This window comes from Mirounga angustirostris, unplaced genomic scaffold (genome assembly GCF_029215605.1).
Source record: "Mirounga angustirostris isolate CCGP_5_RB_7025 unplaced genomic scaffold, mMirAng1.0.hap1 SCAF_16, whole genome shotgun sequence".
NCBI lineage: Eukaryota > Metazoa > Chordata > Mammalia > Carnivora > Phocidae > Mirounga > Mirounga angustirostris.
In genome coordinates this window covers 6,455,805-6,481,146 of record NW_026991724.1, presented here as the reverse complement: position 1 = coordinate 6,481,146, position 25,342 = coordinate 6,455,805, and the positions used below count along the sequence as shown (strand labels likewise).

Genomic DNA, 25,342 nt, shown 5'->3' with positions numbered 1-25,342 from the left:
CTTTCTCCTTGCCCAAGGTCAGACCTTGTTCTAGTAATTACCATATCCTCTGTCATGCCAGGGAGAAACTCTGGTAAATAGCCTCACAAAAGACTTCTCTGAGTCAGTAATTGATCCAGTGAGGGCTGGATGGAGTTTAAAGCTCCAGAAAACAGTCAATGAGCACTTCAAGCTGCTTCTCAAGAAGCCATTGACATGTCACAATTTATCAATGCTCAGTCCTTTGCCCTGTTAGCGGCATATATGGTTTACAAAAAATCTTTTCAACGCCGTTTTATTACCTACTACACTTGAGAAGTAGTAAAATAAAGGAGGAAGAGGGTGAAAAAAATCCCCATCAACTACCCATACCTAACCACGGGGAGCATTTGGGCCGATTTCCTTTTTGCACGATAAATCCACAGTTGGATGCATACAATACGCACGAACGTGTGCCCTTTACCTACTTCAGGGGTGACTTGGAGCCTTTTTCTAGGTTATGGTTTTCAAAGCCATGAATGCCTGTTTCATCAGGTGAGGGTCCCTCATTCACTTAGCCATTCTCCCAGGGATGGACGATTAGGTTGTTTGCCGTTTTTTACTTTATAAATAATGAAGGTCTTCATAAACCTTTTTTTGATTAAAAATTATTTCCTGGGGCTAGAGATTTAGTAACGGAATACTAGTCAGAAGGAAAAAAACCCCGCATCTTTGTGAAAGCATGTTGAACTGTTCTCTGCAAGTAGTTTCTTTTAAGCTGATGTATTATATCCAGCCTTACCATTAACTGAAAAAGGGCTTCCCCTCAAAGGATTTTAACTTGTGGGATTCAGAAGAAGGGGACAGGATAAAGTATGAAAACTTGCATATGCATCCTCCTCATCATCAATGGGAAGCTGGCAGTACCTGGGATCTCTGAGTACTGATCCTGTGGCAGATGGTGCTGCCTGGGAGCTGAGGGGGGAAAAGACCAGCATGCTGAGGCTCCCAGTGTGGGCTCAGCCAGAAGAGATGTGTGAAGCCCTTTGCAGAAGGGCTCTAGAGACCCAGGGCGGGGAGCGGCACCCTGACGCTGAGCTTGTCCTAGTTTTGGCAGATGGTCAAGATTTCTTTACAGTGGGGAAGACCCTCCTTGTGCAGCTAGTGTTTGCCAGTTTGATCCCAAAGAGCAGAGACTTCGGTGCCTGCCACAAAGCCCCACCAACTTGATGTGACTACTGGACAGACCAAAATGGTGAGCGTGAAGTAGCAAAGAAAAAACCTAGCACACAGCAATAAGAGGAAGACCGACCCAGGTGGAGCCCTGGTACCAGTGGCCGGCAGCTGAAGTTGAGCCATCGAAGCATCTAAAGAGAACCCTAACATCCAAGTCGTAAGAACTTTCAAGGATGTCTAAATAGAGCACTGAAAAAAGACTTTCTGGAATTTGAAACAAAAACCTGATTTCTTGAATTTAAAAATTCAGCTCATCAACAGAGATCTGCTTTAGTGACCCAAAAGATAACATGGAAGACACGGCTCACCAGCCAGAGCAATACCACCATGAAGGAGGCTCAGAGAACAGATACAAGGACCTACATGCAAGCATGTCCCCCAGAGCAAAGTGGAACAGAGGGTAGGGAGCCATTAGTGGAAGTTAATAGAGGGAACGTTCTCTTACTTGCTGCTCGAGAGGGTTTACTTGATTCCCCAAAGGGGTGAACAGCAGACGCACTGCACCCCAAGGTGTTAGTTCTAGCACAGGCATCCCTTGTTTTATTGCACTTTGCAGATACTGCCTCCCCCCCGCCTTTTTTTTTTTTTTTTTTTTTTTACAAATTGAAAGTTTGGGGCAACCCTGTATCGACCAAGTCTAGTGGTATCCTTTTCCCAAAAGCATTTGCTCACTTCGGTCTCTGCCACATTCTGGTAAAACTTTTGTTGGGGGCGGGGGGGGGGGGATCTTTCTTTGATGGTACTCTTCACTGTTGGGCAGTACCCAGGACCACACACATGTAAGACAGCGGACTTAAACGTGTGCGTTCTGACTGCGCCACCCATTCGCCATTCTGTCTCTTTCCCCGAGACGCACTATACTGACGTTAGGCCAAGGAATAACCCTACCATGGCCTCTCTGTGTTCAAGTGAAAGCAATCAGTGGAGGGAGCAGACTTTTAAAATTGCCACCCCAGACTTGAGCAACCACCACCCTGATCCGGCAGCAAGGTGGAGGCCAGACCCTCCACCAGCAAAAAGATGGATGTGCTGAAAACCTCAGAAAATGGTGATCATTTTTTGGCCACAAAGTATTTTTAAGTTAAGATATGTACATTGTTTTTTAGACAATGTTATCACACACTAAATAGACTACTCTATAGTGTACATTTAACTTTTATATGCACTGGGAAACCAAAAAATTCATTTGACTTACCTTATTGTGCCATTTGCTTTACTGTGGTGGTCTGGGAACACACCCATAATATCTGAGGTGTGCTTGTAACACTTCGGAATTCCAGGGGTAAATAAAAAGCGAGACTTCCCAACCTATTATCTACTAAGAAAATAAAGCTAACATCAGACTTGTCCTCTTCAGAGAAGACTAAAGAGCTCAGTCTCCAGCCACCCACATGTGAAGACAACAGAAATACATTGTGGACATTTTTAGATATGCATCCCCCTAAGGGAAACCTCAGGAGAGCATAGATGAAGAAGGGAAATAATTCAGTAGTTTCATTTTATAGTATAAGTCTGATTAAGATTGTGACGTTGAATACAAGGATTTCTGAAACAGAAGTACACTGAGAAAAATTTTGTTCTCGTCTGGAATTGAAAATATTTAAATATCAGCAAAACCTTGGGGCTGAGAGGTAAAATCAAGGTGTCCTAAAAAGTTTTGACTTTGATGCGTGGGGGTTCAGATGGCAAATAGAGCATCCTGTAGGTGCAGAGTCAATTCTGATACTTTGGTGTGAAAAGAAAAAGAAAACTGAAACAGAAAGTTGAATAAAAATAATAAAGTAAGAAATTAAAGAAAAATGTAATCAAAATGGAAGGGATAGAACATATTTGATTTAGCCAATGGGCTGAATTCTCCCATTAGAAAAGCAAAAAAATCTAACTGCAACGTTTACAAGAAATTACCCTAAAATCAAGAGGATATTGCAAGAGCAAAGTTTACAACCCCTCCCCCAAGAATGCAAGAGTTACTGGAAGAAATTGGGAAGAAAAAATTAATCTCCAATTTTAATTTAATGATGCCTGAGTGGCTTAGTCAGTTAAGCATCTACCTTCAGCTCAGGTCATCATCTCTGGGTCCTGGGATCGAGACCCACATCAGTCTTCCTGCTCAGCAGGGAGTCTGCTTCTCTCCCTCTCCCCAGCACTTGTTTTCTCTCTCTCTCTCAAAAAAAAGATAACTTAAAACCAAAAGTATCAAAGATCATTAAGAGGAACCATACGGAATGATAGTTTGGTTTACAAAGGGATGCAAGAGGCCTTGGGGTTTAATTAGGACACAGCATCATACCTGAATCTATAAAACAAAAGCTCCCACAAAGGTTACTTGATTAAAAAAAAAAAATCAGCAAGGACAGATGATCAAGCTAATATTAACAAGCTTGATTTAAGAGATAAACACCTTTGTGTCCATCAGTCGATAATATACATTTTCCTTCTGTTGTCCAGAAACTTTATAAACTTGACTGCATAACTGGTTGCAAAGACAACTTAAATACATTTTAAAGGAGAAGGATTTCATAAGTTGCTAAGATTTGGAAGATAATAAAAGATAGCCCAAATGTTCACTATTGGAAAAGAAATTCCTAGATAAAACAAATGAAAACAATTACCTAAACAGCAGTAAAATATTTATGCCGTAACTATATTTAGAAGAGGAAAATGTTTGCCTTAAAACCAGAGAAGACTGAAAACACATGCACTAATTGTCCATCTTAGAATTTTTTTAAACACCAATAAAATAATAGGAACAAAATAAAGGTAAAGGCCAACTGAATGAAATACAAAACCTAGAAGAAAAAAGAAACGCTGATTCATTAAGATCCATTAAATAAACTCTTTGTCTGCTTAATGAACAAAGTAAGAGCAGAAACAAGAGTAAATATTGAGAAGGAGAGTGAACCCCCAAATAAAATACATTTGTAAACTAGGGCATATGGGTGATTACTTGAAGAATGTACGTGGGCGAAAACTGTTTTAAGAAGCCATAGAAAACTCACAGAGTCCTGTAGCACTAAAACAGCTATCAGGTAAAACAGGTATTAGATCTGGATGGTTTTATAGCTAAATTCTACCTGGATTTAAAGAACATAATTCTAATGTTAGTCCATTGAGGTCAACAGAAAAATGGAAATGCTCCATTACTGTCTAGAAGCTATAGACATCTGTATCAAAACTGAAGATAGAGTCGTAGATAATTCTTTAAAAAAAAAAAAAAAACACAGCAAGTCATTTCCAGCTATTTTCTAGAACAAAGATTACCACTTACTATTTTTTATTCCAATAATGCAAGGATGGTTTGTCAACACTTTTAGTGGCAATACATAAATCACTAAATGCCACAAATATAACCGAATTTTATCTCTTCACCAAATTTATGCTGATTATCACCATTCACGAATATGGCTATATAAAGACTCCAGTTTTAAGGAAACTTATTTTTGTTTTGTATTTATTATCTAACCACTTTATTCTAGAAAGAACAGTTAGAAATGTAGGGTGGGAGGCAGGGACAGATAGTTTTTTTTATCAATATCATGAATGAGATTTCCTAACAATTTACACATTAGTGAAATTTAAATTAAAGTATACAGCTTATTGGGGCCCCTGGCTGGCTCAGTTGGTAGAGCATGCAACTCTTGATCTCTGGGTTGTGAATTCAAGACTGATGTTGAGTGTAGAGATTACATAAAAATAAAATCTCTTTAAAAAAAGGAATATAACTTATAAACACTACCTGAACAAGTAGTATAGATCACCCTTCCAGAAATTGTTTGATGGGAATCAGAGGTATCAATATAAAATTACTTTAAAGTATATATATACAGACACACACACAGGTAAGTACAGAAACAAATGCATGTTGGCATTGGAAGAGATAGCTCTTCTGTATGGAAGAATTCCAATTAATAAATGTACAAAGGAATGAGAAATAGAAAATCACCATTTCAACACCAGAGTAATTGCTACGGGTAAGATCTAAGGGATGCTAAAATTAGTGGAAGTTTGAGGAGACATAGGATGCCTGCATAGTCCTAAAGTATCTTCCTTCAAGAAATTTATTGACTGGAAGAGAATTAACCAAGTGGTCAAGATTACCATCAGTATTAAGACACGATGGTATCACGCACTTTCTGAGAAGGCTACATCACTTCTTTGACATTCTTGCCAAAGCTGCACCATGCCAGATAAATCATGGGAAAACACCAAACCCAAATAGTAGGACACAGTTCAGAATTACCGGCTAAACTCTTCAAAAGTGTCAAGGTCATAAAAGATGAGAGGATGGAGGAAGTGTCACAGTCTGTGACACTGGAAGACTCTAGGGAGACTCAGCAACTACAGGCAATGTGGGATCTTGGACAGGATCCTGGAACAGAACAAGGACACTGATGAAAAACCAATGAAAACCAAATAGAATGTGTAGTTAACTTCTTAGTTTGGATAACTGCACTATGATTGTGTGGGATGTTAGTCCTGGGGAGTGGGGAGGAGATAGGGGATGCGAGAACGCTCTGTACTTATAGTGCAACTTTATTTCATCGTAAAAACAAAGCATCAGTGGGGAATAAAAACAAAGGAAAAAAAAACAAAAGGTACAGAACTGAATGAAGATCTTGTCACAGGCCAGGTGTAGTTCATTCAAAGATCTTCTCCAAGATTCTAAGGACCCGAAATTTTAAAAATACATAGATCCATCTAAAACAAAGGCTTACCGATGATATAAGGGTTCAAAGTGGGAATAAAAAAATCACAATATAAACAAATTGAGAGACCCCCCCCGATGGACATATAGCCATAGGGGAACAGGAGAGAATTGGGGAAAACAGCTAGATCTTTCTCCCCAAAGATAATTCCTGAAAACTGAAAAACCAAGAACTTGCATTTTAAGGTGTTTTTTTTGTTTGTTTGTTTTTTTAAGAACTCTCAATAATCAAAAGAAATTCCTAATTTTGAGGAGTGGGGATCATGAGAGCTGGGGGATGATTAACAAGGAGAAGTCTGGTGTGTTTTTTTTTTTGGCTAATAATCCTTATAGAACTTCTTGACTTTCAACTTTGTGCATACATAATTAATAAAAACTGAAAATTTAAAAACCTAAGTAGGAGATGATGCATTGCTGGGGAGCATAGGACATATTCAAGGACCTTTGGTGTGAATGTGACAAGAGAGATGGGTTAGTAGTTGGAGGGGGGTGTGGGCTCAAGGAGAGCTTTTCAATGTGTTTGCTGCTGATGGGAGTAATTTACTAGAGAAGGGAAGGATGGTGCAGGAGGGAGGGGTCCTGGGGCCAGCAGGAAAGAATAGATATGGCACGCGGGTCCTGGGTGGGCAGATTTCCTATGTAATTTCTCCTCTGTTCCACGTGAAACAAGAAGCAAGGCCATTAGCTGAAACCAGGGAGGTCTGAGCAAGAGGTGTGAAACAGTCATCTTAAGAGAGCAGGAAAGAGGATTGCGTAGCTAAATACAGCAGGATTGTTTTGTTTAACGTGCTTCTATGACAGAGGCATTATTAATATTTTATTTAGGATTTTTGCACTGAGAGTCTGTAGTTTTTGGTCAGGTTTTGTTAGGCCAGCTTCTTAACAATTACATGGAGGCCTTCTTTCTCAGAGCTGTGGCACATTTTGAATAGAACTGGAATAATTACTAACTACACCTAACATGTTAAAGACATCATTTGTGAAACTTTCTGGGCCAGTGATAAGAGCTTTCTCATTTTCTTCTAGGATAAAATGAGTCTCTTCAATTTTTTTTTTCTTATTGGATAATTTTCCATAATAGGAAATGTAGGTCTCTATAATAAAAATTGGAGATGTAAGAGCCTTATAACAAATACAAATACATATTCTCTTCATGGCCATCTTGGTTTTTATTTCACAAATTCCTGCCATTTCTAGGTTTACCTTTACTGACTCAGTCTACTTCCCTTAGACCTGTTCTTTTTACAACTCCTTGTGTTTCGATATGTAATTCTTTTATTTCCTATCCTTTTTGGGTGCTAAGGCAGTGGGGGCTGAAGGCCATCCCCAAGTAGATGATTCAGGGCCAGGTGAGGCTTCCTCTCCTGAAACACACTTCAGAAAAAAGGACATGGCACGTGCCCAGGACTCAGGCCAGTGATTGGCTGCGTGCTGGAGGGACTGAGATAAAAGTGGACACAGCCCTGAAGCCAGAATGTGTACTATTCCTGAGAACCTAGAGCTCTGAGCAATCACCTTAGCCCTTTGCTGGCCCTGCCCTGTGAATCCCCCATTTAGAACATTCAGTAAAGGACCGGGGCCCCTGGCTGGCTCACTTGGAAGGGCATGCAAGTCTTGATCTCAGAGTCCTGAGTTTGAGCCCCACGTTGGATGTGGAGGTTACCTAAATAAGTAATTTAAAAAAGAACATTCAGAAAACCAGATACCAATGTATAGATTCAGGGAGGAAAGAAGCCCCATTCAAGATGAGCTTGCACATTATAATTTTAAGATGCTTGAGGAAAATATAGCTAACAAATATAATGGCAAGAGGATTCACCCAATGAATCTGAAAATAACTTTGAAATATTTTTTTTTTGTTTTTTAAAGAATCCAATGAAGTATCTGCATTTTAAAAAGAACCACCTTTTTTACTATTATGTAAGACTGAGAGGGCCAGTTAGAAATCCTGGAAATACAGTTTGAAAAACCTTACTTTCTTTTTAAAGCTTAGCAAGTGGGAAATTCTGGAATGGATATGGTTAAGGAAAGAATCTGTAAATGTAAAGATTGTATTGGGGAATTTGCTTTCCAACTGCAAGACAAGATAAAAATATGAAAAGGGTAAAAAAAAAAAAAAAAAGTATAGAATGCAGAGCTCCAGCATAAAGTATTGGAAATATTCATGGCTAAAAATCTTCCTGGTACTGAAGAAGCACATGCTCTCCACCTATAATCAATAGCTGTGTGAATATGCACATAAAGACCCATTCCACTGAATTGGCAGAAAACCAGAATAAAGAGAAAATTATAAAAATGAAAAAGGTTACCTATAAAGGAGTCTACAAAGGATTCTACGAAGGATTGGTAGACCACAAGCACTCCCCTCTATAGCAACCGCAGCCTCAAGACTAAGGAATATCTTCAGAAGACTTAAGACACAAAGCTGTAAGTCTAGACATTCTGTATCCTAATAATTACCATTCAAGAGTGAGGGCAAAATGAAGGTAGTTTTCAGACCTACAGAGATAGATGATTTAGTACTAATAAACCTTTGCTAAAAAGAACTACCAAAGTCCTTACTTAGGTAAGAAGGACCACAATGCAAGAAGCAATGGTGACCCATGAAATCAGTAAACTCTATTAGAAAATATCATGGAACACTACATCAAAAACTAATGATGTAATGTATGGTGATTAACATAATAAAAACAAAACAAAAAAAGAAAAATAACTGTAGGGGGCATCTGCGTGGCTCAGTCAGTTAAGCGTCTGCCTTCGGCTCAGGTCATGATCCCAGAGCCCCGAATCGTGCTCCCTGCTTGGCGGAAAGCCTGCTTCTCCCTCTGCCTTCTGCCCCTCCCCACCCCACTCATGTGCTCTCTCTCTCTCTGCTCTCTCTAATATTAAAAAAAAAGAAAACTGTAGACTTGGAAAAAGCTAAATTTTGTGTGAAAACTCTGACTCGAAAGAAAACCAGGAAATAACGATCCCAAAATTCTAAGAGGGAACGAGGGAGTCTTGATCAAGAAGGGTGCACAGGGCAGACAACCTTCTATTTCCTCCTTTGGCATCTCCACAGCTGTTTATAGTTATTCATTAAGCCGTATATATGTTTCTACATACTTCTCTGAATATTTGTTATGGAATACGGAGTACCGAATTTATATAACATGGTATAAATGCACTGGGATTCAGAAAATGAGATAAAAGTCTGCAAGCGTAGATGCATTAGTAGAAAACATGGATCTTGAACTTAACCTGAACAAAAGTCATTACAAATGAAAGCAACAGAAGTTGTTTTATTCCGGGTAGAAGGAAGGTGAAGAGAGATCATTTGTAGTACAGGGTTAAGACTTAAATGCAATTTCTGCTCTATTTTTTAAAAAAGATTTTATTTGAGAGAGAGCACAAGCGGGAGGGCAGAGGGAGAGAGAATCTTTAGCAGACTTTGTGCTGAACACAGAGCCTGACATGGGGCTCGAAATCACCACCCGGAGATCACGACCTGAGCCGAAACTGAGTTGGATGCTTAACCGACTATGCCACTCAGGAGCCCCTCTGCTTTATTCTTAATAGGAAGGGAAGCTGGTCTCCTTGGGCAAACATAAATTGAAGTAGAGTCATTACTGACTCTTCCCAGTGCCTCACTGCATGCACTGAATAGTCACGAGGACTGTCCCTCTTACCTCCTTGCCCTGTGCAAGTCTGCCTGCTTTTTCTCCTCTGCGTCTTTGCAAGTGGCCAGAATACTCTTTGCCATTGCCCTCCCCACTCTCCGAAGCCAGAGTTCTAGTTATCCTGGCAGATGTCCATGATGTTTTGTTAGGTTGTTAAGGTGGGGAAAATGTGCTGAGCAAGTTATGGTCTGAGTCCATTTTTTTGTAAAGATAAATGACAAGAGAAACCCATTCTTGAATACTGATGGCACATTTTTGTAGCACTGGAGTCTCTCACTTGAACTACTCCATCAGTAATAGCAGCCAACAGAGTGACCTCCGGAGTATCTTTTACATAATAGTCAGTAGATGGTGGAGTAGGAGGGTCCTGAGCTCATCTCCTCCCGTGGACACATTGAGACATCTACAGATAAGAAACCCACTCAGAAAATGACCCGAAGACTGTCAGAGCAGATTGTCCCCAGCTAAAGACCTAAGAAAAAGCTACAGCAAGAAGGGTCTGAGGGGCAGAAACAAGGTTGGGACCCAACCCCCCCGTGCAGTGACCCACAAGCAGGAGGAATATCCCAGGTGAAGAGGTGCTCCCTGCAGAGCAATGGAATCCAGTCCCACATCAGGAACACCGGGCCCTGGGGACCTGCCCTGGGAAGAGTAGCCCCTAGTCTGGCTTTGAAGATCAGTGTGGCTGAAGTGCAGGAGAGTCAGCAGGCGATAGGAAACCAAGACTCCACTTGTGCAGAGCCATGGTGCTGTATCGCTCCGTCTGAGACCCCGCACAGAGGCAGCTGTTTGAAAGCACCCGGGTGACACATGGAGTTACTAATTTCAGGGCATGTGCTGGAGGGTCAGGGATCTGTAGGAGTTTTCGCTAGGAATAGAAGTGCGGGTAGGTGCCATTTTTCTTGCCTCCCTTTAGCCTAGCTGGCAGGATGCTGGTAGCAGCCAATTCTGACGCCCTCATCTACTGTGCTAGCACCATTCACCCCACCAGGCATTCTCCTGCAGACTCCCCCCACGCCAGCAGGTGCCCCTGCCCTCAGCAAATACCACCCTGCCACAGGCAGTGGGCAGCCCTGGTCAAGACCAGAGCCCCTCCAAAGTGACTCCTGGGGAGGGGGAGGCAGGCCCAATCACCATGGGGGGGCATACACAACCCACACAGGACACAACCTTGGAGCTCCTGGTTCTTGTGACCAGGGGCCATTGCACTACTGGGCCCCACAGTACATCTACATAAAGCCGTTGCTTTGAAGACCAGGAGATGTAGCTGACCTACCTAATACATAGATACAAACACAGACAAAATGACGCAGAGGACTATGTTCCAAATGAAAGAACAAAATAAAACCTTAGAAAAAGAACTAAATGAAATGGAAATTAACAATCTAGTCAATAGTTTAAAGTAATGGTCATAAAGGTGGTCACCAGACTTGGCTGAACTCAAAATTTTAACAGAGACAGAAAATATAAAGAAGAACCAATCAAAATTGAATACAGTAACTTAAAACCACACTCAAAAGCAGGGTGAAGGATGTAGAGCAGATCAATGATCTGGAAGACAGGATAGTGGAAAGCATGCAAGCTAAATAGCAAAAAGAATAAAAAATAATGAGGATAGGTTAAGGGACCTTTGGGAAACATCAAGTATACTGACTTTCACATTGTAGAGGTCCCAGAAAGAGAAGAGAGCAGGGCAGAAAACTTAATTGAAGAAATAATAGCTGAAAACTTCCCTAAGGTGGAAGGAAACACACCCATGTTCAGGAAGCACAGAGAGTCCCAAATAAGATGAACCCAAGGAAGTCCACATCAAGACACATAATAATTAAAATGTTGAAGATTAAAGACAGAAAATCTTAAAATCAAGAGAAAAGAAAATAGTTACATACAAGGGAAACCCCATAAGGCATCAGCTGATTTTTTTTTTCAGCAGAAACTTTCCAGACCAAAGGGAGAGGTATCATATATTCAAAGTGCTAAAAGGAAAAAACAAACAAACAATCCTAAAACCAAGAATACTCTACTTGGCAAGTTATTCAGAATTGAAGGAGAGAGTGAGTTTCCTAGACTAAAGTTAAAGGAGTTTATCACCACTAAACCGGCCTCACAAGAAATGGTAAAGAGACTTATTTCAGTAGAAAAGAAAAGCCCATAACTAGAAGAAAATTATGAAAGGAAAAAATTTCAGTGGTAAAAGCAAACATAAAGGTAGTAGATCAATCACTTATAAAGCTAGTACAAAGTTTAAAGGACAAAAATAGTAAAATCAGTTCTATAGACAGAAAGTTAAGGGACACAAAATAAAAAGATGTAAATTGTGATGCCATATACATAAAATGTGAAGCAAGGGAGTAAAAATGTAGTACTTTTAGGCTGTTCAAAGTTTGGTTTGAACTTAAGAGATCATCAACTTAGTACAGACTGCTAATATACACAGGATAGAGGTGATCCTTGTAATCACAAACCAAAAACCTATAATAGATACACAAAAAAAATAGAAAGGAATCCAAGCATAACACTAAAAAAAGTCATCAAATCCTGGAAAAAGAAAAAGGAACACAGAACTACAACAACAATCAGAAAACAATTAACAAAATGGCAATAAGTATATGTCTATAAGTAATTACTTTAAATGTCAGTGGACTCAATGTTCTATCTATATGCTGTCGTCCGTGTGCTGCCTCCAAGAAACTCACTTCGGACGTAAAAACACTGAAAGTGAGGGGGGTAGAAAAATACTCCATGCAAATGGAAGTGGAAAAAAAAAAGTTGCAGTAGCAATACTTATGTCTAAAAAAGAAAAAAAAATAGACTAAAAAAAAAGTAACGAGACAAGGCCATTACACAATGATAAAGGGATCAATCCAGCAAGAGGCGATAGCAATTGTAAATATCTACGCACCCAACATAGGAGCATCTAAATCCATAAAGGGAGAAATGGACAATAAAATAATTGGAGGGGACTTTAACATGTCACTTAAATGGATAGATTATCCAGACATAAAATCAGAAAGGAAACAGTGGTTTTGAGGGACACTTCAGACCAGATGAACTTAACATATATACAGAACGTTCCATCCCAAACCAGCAGAATACACATCCTTTTCAGGGGCCCACGGAACAATCTCCAGGATAGGTTACATTTTAGGCCACAAAACAAGTGTCATTACATTTAAGAAGACTGAAATCATATGCAACATTTTTCTAACCACAACAGTTTGAAACTAGAGACCAATTATGAAAGAATCTTGGGAAAAAACAAGGAAACTAAACAGGATACTAAACGACCAGTGAGTCAACAAAGATATCAAAGAGGAAATCCGAAAACACCTGAGACAAATGAAAATGGAAACAACAGTTCGAAATCTCTGGGATGCACCAAGAGCAGTTCTAAGGGCGAAGCTGATGGAAATATAGACTTAACCCAAGAAAAAAACAAATCTCAATCTCTACTTTTACTTAAAGGAACTAGAATTCAAGAACAAAAAACAAAGCCCAAAGTTAGTAGAAAGAAGGAAATAATAAAGATCAGAATGGAAATGAAATAGAGACTACACACAAAAACAAAACAAAACAAAACCACCACTGGAAGGAAGGGCTGTTTCTTTGAAAAGATAAAATAGATAAACCTTTAGCCAGAGTCATCAGACCCAAAAATCAAAGGGGACTTCATGCAGGAAAAGTTACAACTGACACCACAGAAATATAAAGGATTATAAAAGACTACTACCAAAAATTATACACCGAGTTGGACAACGTAGAAGAAATGGATAAGTTCCTAGAAACGTACAATCTTCTAAGACCGAATGAAGAATAGAAAATAGACTAGTAAGCAAATCAAATCAACGATCAAAAAACTCACAACAAACAAAAGCTCAGGATCAGATGGCTTCACAGGTGAATTCTACCAAGTTTTTTTTTTTTTTTTTTTTTTTTTTTTTAAGATTGTATTTATTTATTTGAAAGAGAAAGGGCACAAGCAGGGGGAGCGGCAGGGAGCCTGATGTGGGACTTGATCCCAGGACCCTGAGACCATGACCTGAGCCAAAGGCAGATGCTTAACCCACTGAGCCACCCAGGTGCCCTTTACCAAGCATTTAAAGAGTAACCTATCCTTCTCAAACTCTTCCAAAAAGCTGAAGAGGAAGTAATGCTTCAAATTTCATTCTATGATGACAGCATTATCCGGATACCAAAACCAGACAGACACACACATACACACATGAAAATTACACACCAATATCCCTGATAAACAGATGCAAAAATCCTCAACAACATATTAGCAAAGTGAATTCAACAATACATTAAAAGCACCATTCACCACCATGAAGGGGGATTTATTTCAGGGGTGCAAGAATGGGTCATTATCCACAAATCAAAGTATTTATCACATTAATAAAATAAAGGATAAAAACATCTCAATAGATGCAGGAAAAACATTTGTCAAAATTCAACATCCATTTATTATAAAAACTCTCAAAGTGGGGGTAGAGGGAACATACCTCAAAATAATTAAGGCCATGTATGACAAGCCCAGAGCTAACATCATACTCAACAATGAAAAACTAAAAGCTTTTCCTCTAAGATCAAGAACAGGACAAGGGTATCCACTCTTATTCATCATACTATTGGAAGTCCTAGCCACAGCAATAAGACAATAAAAGGAATCCAGAGTGGTAAAGAAGAAGTAAAACTTAGCAGCTGATGTGATAGTATATATGGAAAATCCTAAAAACCACCAAAAAAAAGCCATTATAACTAATAAGTGAATTAAGTTGCAGGATACAAAATTAACCGACAGAAGTCCGTCGTGTTTCTGTACACCAATAACAAGTTAACCAAAAGAGAAATTTAAAAAAAATCCCATCTACAATTGCATCATAAAGAATGAAGTACCTAGAAGTAAATTTCACCAAGGAGGTGAAAGACCTGTACTCTGAAAACTTTAAGACATTGATGAAAGAAACTGAAGATGCAATTAGATGAAAAGTTATACCATGCTCATGGATTGGAAGAATATTGTTAAAATGTCCATATTACCCAAGGTAATCTACAGATTCGATGCAATCCTTATCAAAATACCAACAGCATTTTTCACAAAGATAGAATAATCCTCAAACTTGTATGGAATCACAAAAGAACAGCCAAAGCAGTCTTGACAAAGAACAAGGCTGGAGGTATCACACTTCCAGATTTCAAGATAAACTACAAACTACAGTAAGCAAAACAGTGTGGTACTGGCACAAAAACAGACACATAGATCAATGGAACAGAACGGAGAGTGCAAAAATAAGCCACACTTATATGGTCAATGACCCTATGACAAAGTAGGCAATAATATACAATGGGAAAAGACAGACTTCAATAAATGCTGTTGGGGAAACCGGACAGCTGCATGGAAAAGAATGAAACTGCACTACTTCCATACACCATACACAAAAATAAACTCAAAATTAATTAAAGACTTAAATGTAAAGACCTAAAACCACAAAACTGCTAACAGAAAATACAGGTAGTCAACTCTTTGGACATCGGCCTTAACAATACTTTTCTGGATCGGTCTCCTCAGGCAAGGAAAACAAAAGCAAAAAAACAAGTGGGCCTACTACATCAAACTAAAAAACTTTTTTCACAGCAAAGGAAATCATCAACAAAATGAAAAGGCAACCTACTGAATTCATACAACTCAACACCAAAAAAAACAAAACAAACCCGTCTGATTAAAAAATGGGCAGAGGATCCGGACATTCTTCCAAAGACGACATACAGATGGCCAACAGACACATGGAAAGATGCTCAATATTACTGATCACTGGGGAATGCAAATCAAAACCACAGTGAGAAATCAACCTCACACCTGTCAGAAGGACTAGTATTGAAAAGCAAAAAGAGCACATGTTGGCAAGGGTGTGGAGAAAAAGAAAACCTCAGTGTTGGTAGGAATGTAAATTCATGCAGCCATTGTGGAAACAGTATGGAGGTTCCTTCAAAAAATTAAAACTAGAACTACCCTACAATCCAGTAATTCCACTTCTGGGTATTCACCCAAAGAAAATGAAAACATTAATTCACAAAGATATGTGCACCCCTATGTTTACTGTAGCATTATATTATACACAACAGCCAAGATAGGGGAGCAACCTAAGTGTCTACTGATAGACGAATGGATAAAGAAAATGTGGTACATGTACAATGGACTATTACTCAGCGATAAATAAAGATTGAAATCCTGCCATCTGCAGCCACATGGATGGACCTAGAAGGTATTATGTTACATGAAATAAGTTAGAGAAGGACAAATACTACAGGGTTTCACTTAGATGTAGAATTTAAAAACGAAAACAAATTAACAAAACAGAAATAGACTCAAATACAGAGAACTGATGGTTGCCAGAGAGGAGGGGGAGTGGGAGGATTAGCAGAACAGCTGAAGGGGATTGAGAGGTACACACTTCCAGTTATAAGTCATGGGAATGAAAAGTTCAGCAGAGGGAATGTAGTCAATATTGAAATAACTTTGTATGGGGACAGATGGTAACTACACTTATGGTGGTAAGCATTTCATAATGTCTGTAATTGCCAAATCACTATGTTGTACAACTGAAACCAATATTGTAGGTCAACTATACTTCAATTAAAAACTTAAATTAAAAAAATCAGTAGAGTAAAACATCCTCTTTCTCCCATGCTGAAATCCCAACTCCTTGCTGTGATAATTTTTTTTTCTTAACATAATGGAGGGAATATTTTGGGTAGGAAAACTGCAGTGTTTAATGGTAGATCTTGCTTCAGTCATGGCCGGATCCAGGTGCTCATCCAGTGGCTCTATTTCCCTCTCTTTTAACTTCATTCCCAGCTTTCTCTACATGATAGCAAAGGGACCACTATCAACTAGAAACATTCACTGCTCTTTCAACTGATCCCCAAGAAAAGAAAGTTTTTTTTTTTTTTTTTTTCCCTAAGAAGAGCACCAACCAAACTCCCATGGAATTGGCCTGGCTTGGGTTGTGCTCACAGGTGGTGGGCAGGGGGAGTAAGACATCATTACTAGCTAGAACAGAGTCGAATACCACCTCTGGGGGGCATAACCTAAGTTAGCTTGGCTTGGGGGGGATGGGGTAACAGCTTTGCAATATAATTCATATACCATATAAATGACCCATTTAAGATGTGCTATTCGGTGGTTTTTAGTATTTTCAGAGTTGTGCAACCATCACCATGATCAATTTTAGAACATTTTCATCACCCCAAAAAGAAGCTCTTGCTCTTTAGCTATGTCCACTCCCAGCCCAGGCAACCACTACTTTTCTGTCTGTATGAATTTACCTGTTCTGGACATTTCATAGAAATGCAATCAACCGTGTGTGGTCTTTTGGAACTGGCTTCTTTAACTTAAATAATGTTTGCAAGGTTCATCCGTGTTGTAATGTGCAATCTTGCGCTTTAAGGTCTTCAAAGATCTGCCGGCCCCTGCTTCCCTTTCTGTCCTATTAGGCTACTCTCCCCCTTCCCTGTTGTGTTCTACTTTAAGCACATAGCTACTTAGACCTTTTGCATTCGGGTAAGGACCAAAAGGGGACGGAGAATGAAAACCCAGATTTAGGCCCTAGGATCAGCGGGCAGTGCAGTTATTGCAGGGTTTCACAAAAAAGCCACCCTTTATTGGGGACAGGGGTTTTTCAAACTGCTTGCTTCCAATGGAATAAATAATTGTGAGTTTTATCTTCTGTTAAAATGGGCCCTGCCTTTTTTGGGGGGGATAATCCCAGTTGCGAAACTTCTGCCTCCTGCTCCCCTCACTCACTCTGTGAAGATGTGGAGCCCCACACGGTCCCCATGTGGCTGTTCTCTCCCCTCCAGGAAAGCGAAGAGGAACTTTACTCCTCCTGCCGCCAGCTCAGAAGGCGGCAGGAAGAACTGAACAATCAGCTCTTTCTGTACGACACACACCAGAACTTGCGCAATGCCAACCGGGATGCCCTCGTTAAAGAGTTCAACGTCAATGAGAACCAGCTCCAGCTGTACCAGGAGAAGTGCAACCGGAGGTAGGCTGGTCCCTCCCCCACCTGCAGATGCGCAGGTCTTGCTCCTCCAAGCAGTGATGTGGGGCACTTGAAGCCTGGCCCCCATCTTTAGAAATTCTTTGATCCCCTCAATGCTAAGGCTCTTTATAAATAAACTTACAGTAATTTTTATTAAGTATCTGCACCTTTCCTAAGCCAAACTGTCACCACTAGGAGGACACATCGATATAATAGTGAAACTAAACTGTGACCTCTACCTTCCAAAGAGCCTTGTCATGTTCCTGCGGTCCAGTGGTTCTGGACTGGGGCAGAACCCACCCCCCGGCCCCCAAGGGATGCTTCTGGTTGTGCTACAGAAGCAATGTGGGAAGGGGGGTGGGCAACCACGTCCACCTAGTGCCCTGAAGTGTGCCAGACAGCCCTGCTCAACAGAACTAGCCTGAACTGCCCAAACAGACTCAGTGGGAAACAGTGTAGACTCTTTACCCATATGCTCATTTCATCCACACTATAGCCTACAGAGTAGCAGGGAGCCCTGTGCAATGCCCAGCGAGGACACAGAGATTCAGAGAGGCTACCTGTCTTGCCAGGAGCCCACCTCCCTGACCGTCCGCCGTCTACCAGCCAGCCACAGAGGCCCTGCAGCTGTTGGGCACACGGCCCGGGTCTGAGCCTAATGCCTGATGCTGAAATCTGTTTTATTGCAGGTTAAGAGAGAAGAGAGTCAGCAACAGCAGGTTTTACTCCTAGGAGCCGGGGTACATGACTAAGGGGGTCACGCGTGCGTTTGTCCTCTCTTCAGGCCCTGGGAACATGCTCATCTGTGGGGCCATCCTCTCCTCAAGCCTGGCCCCAAGAGGACATTTCTGGAGATCCCACTGGCAGGAGCTGAGGTTATTTCCTGCTCATTTTTTCATCTCGGACAATTTCTTAACTTATATTTTCTATAGAGGATTGTGGAAACTGTGTTCCTCATTTTTGGCCTCTCGTGTTCCAAACCTCCTTGAATAAAAGCCGTGAAAATCCCGCTCAGTTACCCCTCCCGTGCACGACCCTTAGATGACCAGCATCCCTTTTCCACCTCTAAAGACCCAGGTAGTTGACTTCCATGGTGGGAGGAGCCCAGTATGTAAGGAACGCATTCATTAGATTCTGCAAAGGAGGTTAACCAAAAGGCAAACGATTCCTCAGTTAAGGCCACCGGCTTTCACCAGGGCCCACGGAGGAGCCCTGCCCCTGGCTGCCGTCCCTGCCGGCCTGCCCTGGCCCGGGTCAGCGGGCTCAGCTCCAAGCATGCTCCCGCCGGCTGGCTGGCCTCACGGACCAGTGGCCGTGCCTCAAAGGGGGATGGAATTTCTCTTCAGGAGGACAGCTTCAGTCCATGGTGGAGGCTTGCTCTGTGACTGCAGTTTTGGGGGGTGGGGGTGGGGTGGGGACCCCTTTGAATTAAAAAGTCTGTCAGAGAGACCAGAGACTCACTGAAGGCTCAGCCAGCCTCTTAACCCCTGGCTCTGCTCGCTCAGGAGCTGGCTGTGAGCCCGTGGAGAGGCCCTGAGTCCACAGCTCTCCACAGACAAGAGGTCATCTACTGATTTAACAAGGTGATCACAGTTAGCCCTCCGGTCATCCCATTTTCTGGAGCACTGAGCTAAGCCTCAGCAAACTACAAAAAAGTCCCATCTGCAGCCATCCCCGCAGGGGCTGACCCACCGAGGACAAGAGAGTATTCCTCTCCAGGTCGATACTGATACAACCAAGTGATTTGTACAGGGTGAGGATTTAGTAAGGTTTCTTTTTTTTTTAAAGATTTTATTTATTTGAGAGAGAGAGAATGAGAGACAGAGAGCATGAGAGGGAGGAGGGTCAGAGGGAGAAGCAGACTCCCCGCCGAGCAGGGAGCCCGATGCGGGACTCGATCCAGGGACTCCAGGATCATGACCTGAGCCGAAGGCAGTCGCTTAACCAACTGAGCCACCCAGGCGCCCTAGTAAGGTTTCTTAAAGACAAGGATAGTGGGGGCGTGGAGGGTAGGACTCTGTAAAGTCACAACTTGCTCAGGGGGAATGGAGAATTGACTTGGTGGGGGAGGGGAAGTAACTGTGAGAAAACACTTGTATCAGGACGACCAACTAGCAAGAAGCCTGGTGGGTTGACTGCTTGGAACTGGATCCTAGCAACCCATTCAGCCCTCCCCTAGTTACCCTGGACTTAGCAAGTCTGCGTTATTGCTGGGAAGTCCATTAAAGCCAGCCGGGCTGTGTGTGATCAAAAAGCCTTATGCCTGCATTCCAAAAAAGTTTTTAAGCACCTCAAAATACCAAGCACTGTGCCCATGGTCAGGGGTACGATGTAAAAAAAAATAAAATAAAAAAATAAAAAATTAGGGGTTAAAACCAAAAACCCGTGCTCGCTGTTCTGGAACATACCCACATGCTCCTGAAAGAAATGCATTTTACCTTCCCTGAAGCCAGGAGTGTAGGTAACAGCAGGCTGACGAGGGAGCTGTTACCTTGTGACATTACTTATTCTTCCAACTGGAGTTGCTATTTTATTTCGCAGTAGCAACTGAGCGAATATTCCTGATGGTGGCAAATGTTCAAAGCAACTTTGAATAGAAGTGAGAGGCAAAGACACTGAGCTGAGTGCCACGCAAAGGGATTTGCAGACTCTAGAGCCAGTGTCCTGTTCGCCATTGGCCAGGTGGCCACTGGAGCCTAATCATTGCACCCCCAGCCCTACCTCCAGACTTCTTTTGCCTCCATCATTACCTCTACACCACAGAGCTCAGGTGCTGCTGTCGTCTCCCCTGTTTTCAGCTGAGCGGGGAGTAAGAGACCTAAACCTTCCCACTTCACTCCATTTTAAAGTCAAAGAGCTAAAGCCTGGATCCCCTTTCTGCTTAAAATGGATTTTCTGCTAGTGTGTCAAAGAAATTAAGATGGGGTGGCATAGAAGGCAAAAACGGAGCACCTTTTCAGCTGTTACCGTGTAAAATCCATACCCATCCACACCTATGCTGAGAAAAAGCAGATACTGGGGTAGTGGGGATTAGAACATAAATGGTGCTGCGAAGAACTCTTTCCCTAAGACTGTCTCCTCCTAGGTGCTACAGTGACTTGAATCCACCATTAGGGAGTATTGGTTTTTGCTCATCCCTTCTCCCCTTAATAGGGTAACACATGAATTTAACTGAGAGAAGGTGGTACTAGGATTCTCTCAGGAAAGACGCAGAGGGAATGTGAAGGGCACAGGGGATATCACTACTCTTCCCATAGTCTGCCCGGATGCCACAGAACCTAAGTATAAGATATTCAGCTGAGGCTGTGGCTTAACCATCGTGGAATAAGCACAATTCAGGCCAAGCAGAACAGTGAGAGGAGCATCTTGAGAGACCCCAGCAGCACAGCAGATCTGAACCACGACTGTGTATGCGTTACACTGTTTTCGTTAACCGCTTCTCTAGGTGGAGCATTTAGAATAGGTTTTATCACATGGAAAAAATAAAGGGGTGGGGCTGGTTAGATCATTAGAGTTTGGGAAATTCAGGTTGTACAAAGTTAAATAATTGCTCTGCTGCGAAACGTGGCTATCCTAATGTGCACAGTTGAGAGAGGTGTGGAATATCACATTTCCCAAATTAGATCTCTCAATCCTTTCGCCAAGGGATGTCTATCTCATGGGACTAGTGTGCAAGGCAGCACAATTGAGGGCCGGCTGCTCTATGAAGAAGACAGCCACAGGGCTGCATGACTGCCTCAGTTGGAAGAGCAAGCGACTCTTGATCTCGGGGTCATGAGCTTGAGGTTCCATGATGGGTGTAGAGGTTACTAAAAAATTAAAAAGGCAGCCAGGCAAGAGAATCTAATAATTGATATACCTTGTGACTTAGTTAAATAAAATCTGAACTTAAGCCACTAAGGCCAATGGTCTTAAAATGGGGCAGCCTTACCCCCACCTATCTACCACAGCTTTCTAAGGAATACACAGGGCTCAGATAGTTTTAGGGGATCAATTTTCAGATCCTTACCTTCCTATTTTACTCTTTCTTAAGACTCATCTGCCTCAGAAAATGCCTTTTTCTCCCCTTAAAAAGAAAATGCTCTTTCCCCAGAGTCAGTCTTAAACTATGGAGCATGACTCAAGGTATAACATTTACAATATGAGTGCTTGGAAAGTGAAAGCCTCTTAACAATCAGGTACAAATCCTTCTGCCATTCAGGTGGTTCTCAATTCTTTTGATTTCAATGAAGTTGAAGGAACACCCAAGATTTCTTAGTATTTTAGCATGTAGTTCTGAAGGCCTTGGAAGAATTCAGCTATCACGCTAACACAAAAACGCCTTCTGTTCCTGTCTCCTTATCTCCTCGAACAAAGATCAGCAACACTTGCATACATAAAATTGCCAAAGGAGAAAAGAATTGATACTGTGACCATTCTAACAAAGGTAACCTTCATCCACAGAGAGATGAAATAACAGGGTAGAAGCTTCCTTCAACACACTGACACATTGCCAATGAAATTTTACTATGTTTATTTATTAAAATTTGTACTCTATTAGTTTTATTGACCAAGTTCAATCCAGAAGAAAGTTTCAAATACATCGAGCCTTATGATTTATAGGATATCATAGAATTGTGTTATAAATATGCAAAGAATCAATATAAAAGCCAAAAATCAATAGGCTAAAATTTTGAAGGGAAGTAGAATAAAAATACACATTCAAGGAGTAAAAGGAAAAAGTGTGGTATTTCCTACCATCAAAAATTGCCTTATTCATGTAATTTTTTAGAAGGGTAGTAGTGTCTCTCAGCTCTTGTATTTAGAACCTCTAGGCTAAACTTAAAGAGGAATGTAAGCATTTTATTTTAAGATGCAGTATCTACAGCATGCTGACAACTTGGATCCTTTGCAGTGATTTACGATGAAAAATTTTAGACATCCATTTAGAAATGTTCAGGCGGATACTCAGATTTTCAAAATTCACTGAAGAGGTCTCTGAGTGTTAAATTTTAAGACGGCTGATCTGGGGCCACTAAGTGATGAGTTGCACTTGAAACCAAGAAGGACGGCTAAAAGGGGCCCCAATCCTTTTAACAAATTTAAAATGGATAAAAGTAATTTTCAGGGCACCAGGGTGGCTCAGTCAGTTAAGCGTCCAACTCACGATCTCAATTTAGGTCTTGATCTCAGGGTTGTTAGTTTAAGCCCTACGATGGGCATGAAGCATACTTTAAAAAAAAAAAAATGAAGTTAACTTTCAACTTTCAACTGCATATTGGGTGACTGCAGCTTGGGTGACTGCTAACTTTCTGGAGACAACCCTAAAAAGCCATACTCTGGCCAATGGAAAGTTAATAAATAGTTTAAGAAATATGCAGAATGACAAAATTGGCATTTGAAAAACAGTGATTTCTCTTGGTTCTGTCCTTTCTGAAAATTTTTCTTCTTGAACCAGATTCTACAATGACCCTGCCTTTCAGAAATTTCCTTATTTCTTACTTTTCAATAGGCTTTAAAAAGCTGCATTTGTAAACTTGTGTTTCATTATTAAAGCTTAATTTATTTTTTATATAAACTGTGTGCTTGTGTGTACATAGAAAATCATGTGAATGCATCACATAAATATTGGCTACTGCTAATGTGAAAATTAAATGGCTGTATCACATTTTTAAAAAATAAAGATTTGGTCTAAATGAATACAGCAATCTGCCCACAATTGTGTGTGTGTGTGTGTGTTTTAAATATGAATCACTTTTTTGCTCCCATATAAAACAATAAATACTTCAGCCTTGAGATAGGTACAGTTATAATTCTTTTCTCAAAATGTGTTTTTTGGGGCACCTGGGTGACTTCGTCATTAAGCGTCTGCCTTGGGCTCAGGTCATGATCCCAGGGTCCTGGGATTGAGCCCTGCATTGGGCTCCTGGCTCAGCGGGAGGACTGCTTCTCTTTCTCCCACTTCCCCTGCTTGTGTTCCCTCTCTCGCTCTGTCAAATAAAATCTTTAAAAAAATAAAAAATAATGTGTTTTTGGGGCACCTGGGTAGCTCAGTCAGTTAAGTGAGCAGATTTCGACTCAGGTCATGATCTCAGGGTCGTGACATCAAACACTGTGTTGGGCTCTGTGCTGGGTGTGGAGCCTGCTTAAGACTCTCTCTCTCTCCCTCTGCTCTGCACCCCCCAACCCACCCCCCAGCTCGGGCATGCTCTCTAAAAAAAATAGTAAAATAAAATGTGTTTTTCTATCCTATTACACTTTTCTTCTAGGTTACTGATCTATCTCCCTTTCAGGAAAAAGTCACTCAACGTAGAAACCCAAGTTTATACAATTAACACATGACCACTCAGCAGTCTGTCAGTCTTTGGAAGAGTATTTGGTGCTAGAGGGGCAATGAGGTTATTATAAGCACCTGTATTTCTCAACTAAGTGATACGGCATGCTAGAATCATCAGTCATCGTATTTTCTTGCCAAAAGTGGCTGGTACATGGGCAACCATGTTGTGTATCCTAGGACTGTCCCACCCCCGACCCTCAGCCACTGATTGGATTAGTCACCACCTTCCAAAACCTTAAGAACAGCCTATGACAAACCCCCTGCATTTAGAAGATGAAGGAGGAGTAGCAAAAAGCAAAGGCAAAGAAGGAATTAGAACTGCTAAGCTATCTTTTTTAATGGATAAAGTTAGAACTTTCATAAAGATATAAAATGAAGACAGGTCAAAAAATTTAACTCATTAACAAGGGAACCAATAAAATGTTACACTGGTTCAAAGAGTAATTCAAAGAACAATACATATTACAGGCTATCAGATGTCCAGATCATCTGATTCTACACTTGTCATTGTAACTCAGATGATTCTTGTCCAAAGACATGCAAACTATGTCCAGTAGAGATTCAAATGTTCACTGTCTGTGGCTATCAACCAGTTTTGCCAAGTTTTGTATCTATTAAGCGAATTTGTTTCAGCATCACCAGTGGACATGAAACCTGACCCCCTACCTTACACCATATACAAAAATAAAGTCCAGTTAAGATTGTAGATCAAAATGTAAAAGATAAAATGGTAACATTTCTAGAAGGTAATCACAACCTTGGAATAGAGAAAAGCTGCCTTGACAAAAAGCAAAGACACCAACCCTAAAGGAAGACTGCTAAATTAGATTCCACTCAAGTTCACAACTGCTGTTTATCAAGAGATGCAATTAGAAGAACAAAAAGGCAAGCTGCAGGGTGGGAGAAGGTACTAGCAATAACATATGTGACAGAGAACCTCAGTCAAAATAGGATTCTATCCCTCCAACAAATCAGTAAGAAAAAATTCATTAGAAAAAGGGCAAGTTTCATGAATAAGCAACTTACAAGACTATATCCAAATGGCTGATAAGTATATTAAAAGATGCTCATTCATTCTTAAGAGAAAATGTAAATTAAAACCACAATAAAATGCCACCACACAATTATTAGAGTGGCAAAAATTTAAAAGCCTAATAACATTAGCAACTTGGCAAGAAGGTAGAGGGACCGGCACACTGCTTGTTTTGTCAATTGCTACAAAATTACGTTATAAAGATATTTGACATTCTCTACTGAGTTAAGCCATATGCATACCCTACAACCCAGCAATTCCACTCCTAAATATATGCCTAATAGAAATGCATGCATATACACACCAAAAGGCACGTACCAGAGTGTCCATAGTACGGTTATTCACAATAGTCAGAAACAGAAGAGCACTACTGTCCATCTACTGCAGAGCCGG

General features: G+C 40.9%; 1 protein-coding gene across 4 annotated transcripts in view; it reads left to right on the top strand.

Moving 5' to 3' along the window:
- PLCG2 (phospholipase C gamma 2) overlaps positions 1-22,970 on the top strand; it is a 167,518-nt gene extending 144,548 nt beyond the window's left edge. For all 4 annotated transcript variants that reach the window (XM_064580799.1, XM_045890678.3, XM_064580800.1 and 1 more), the window contains 2 exons: positions 17,419-17,603; positions 18,290-22,970. In XM_064580799.1, coding sequence (XP_064436869.1) covers positions 17,419-17,603; positions 18,290-18,332 — 228 coding nt within the window. In that variant the 3' untranslated portion in view covers positions 18,333-22,970. The remainder of the gene's footprint in view (positions 1-17,418; positions 17,604-18,289) is intronic.
- The last annotated feature ends 2,372 nt before the right edge of the window (positions 22,971-25,342 follow it).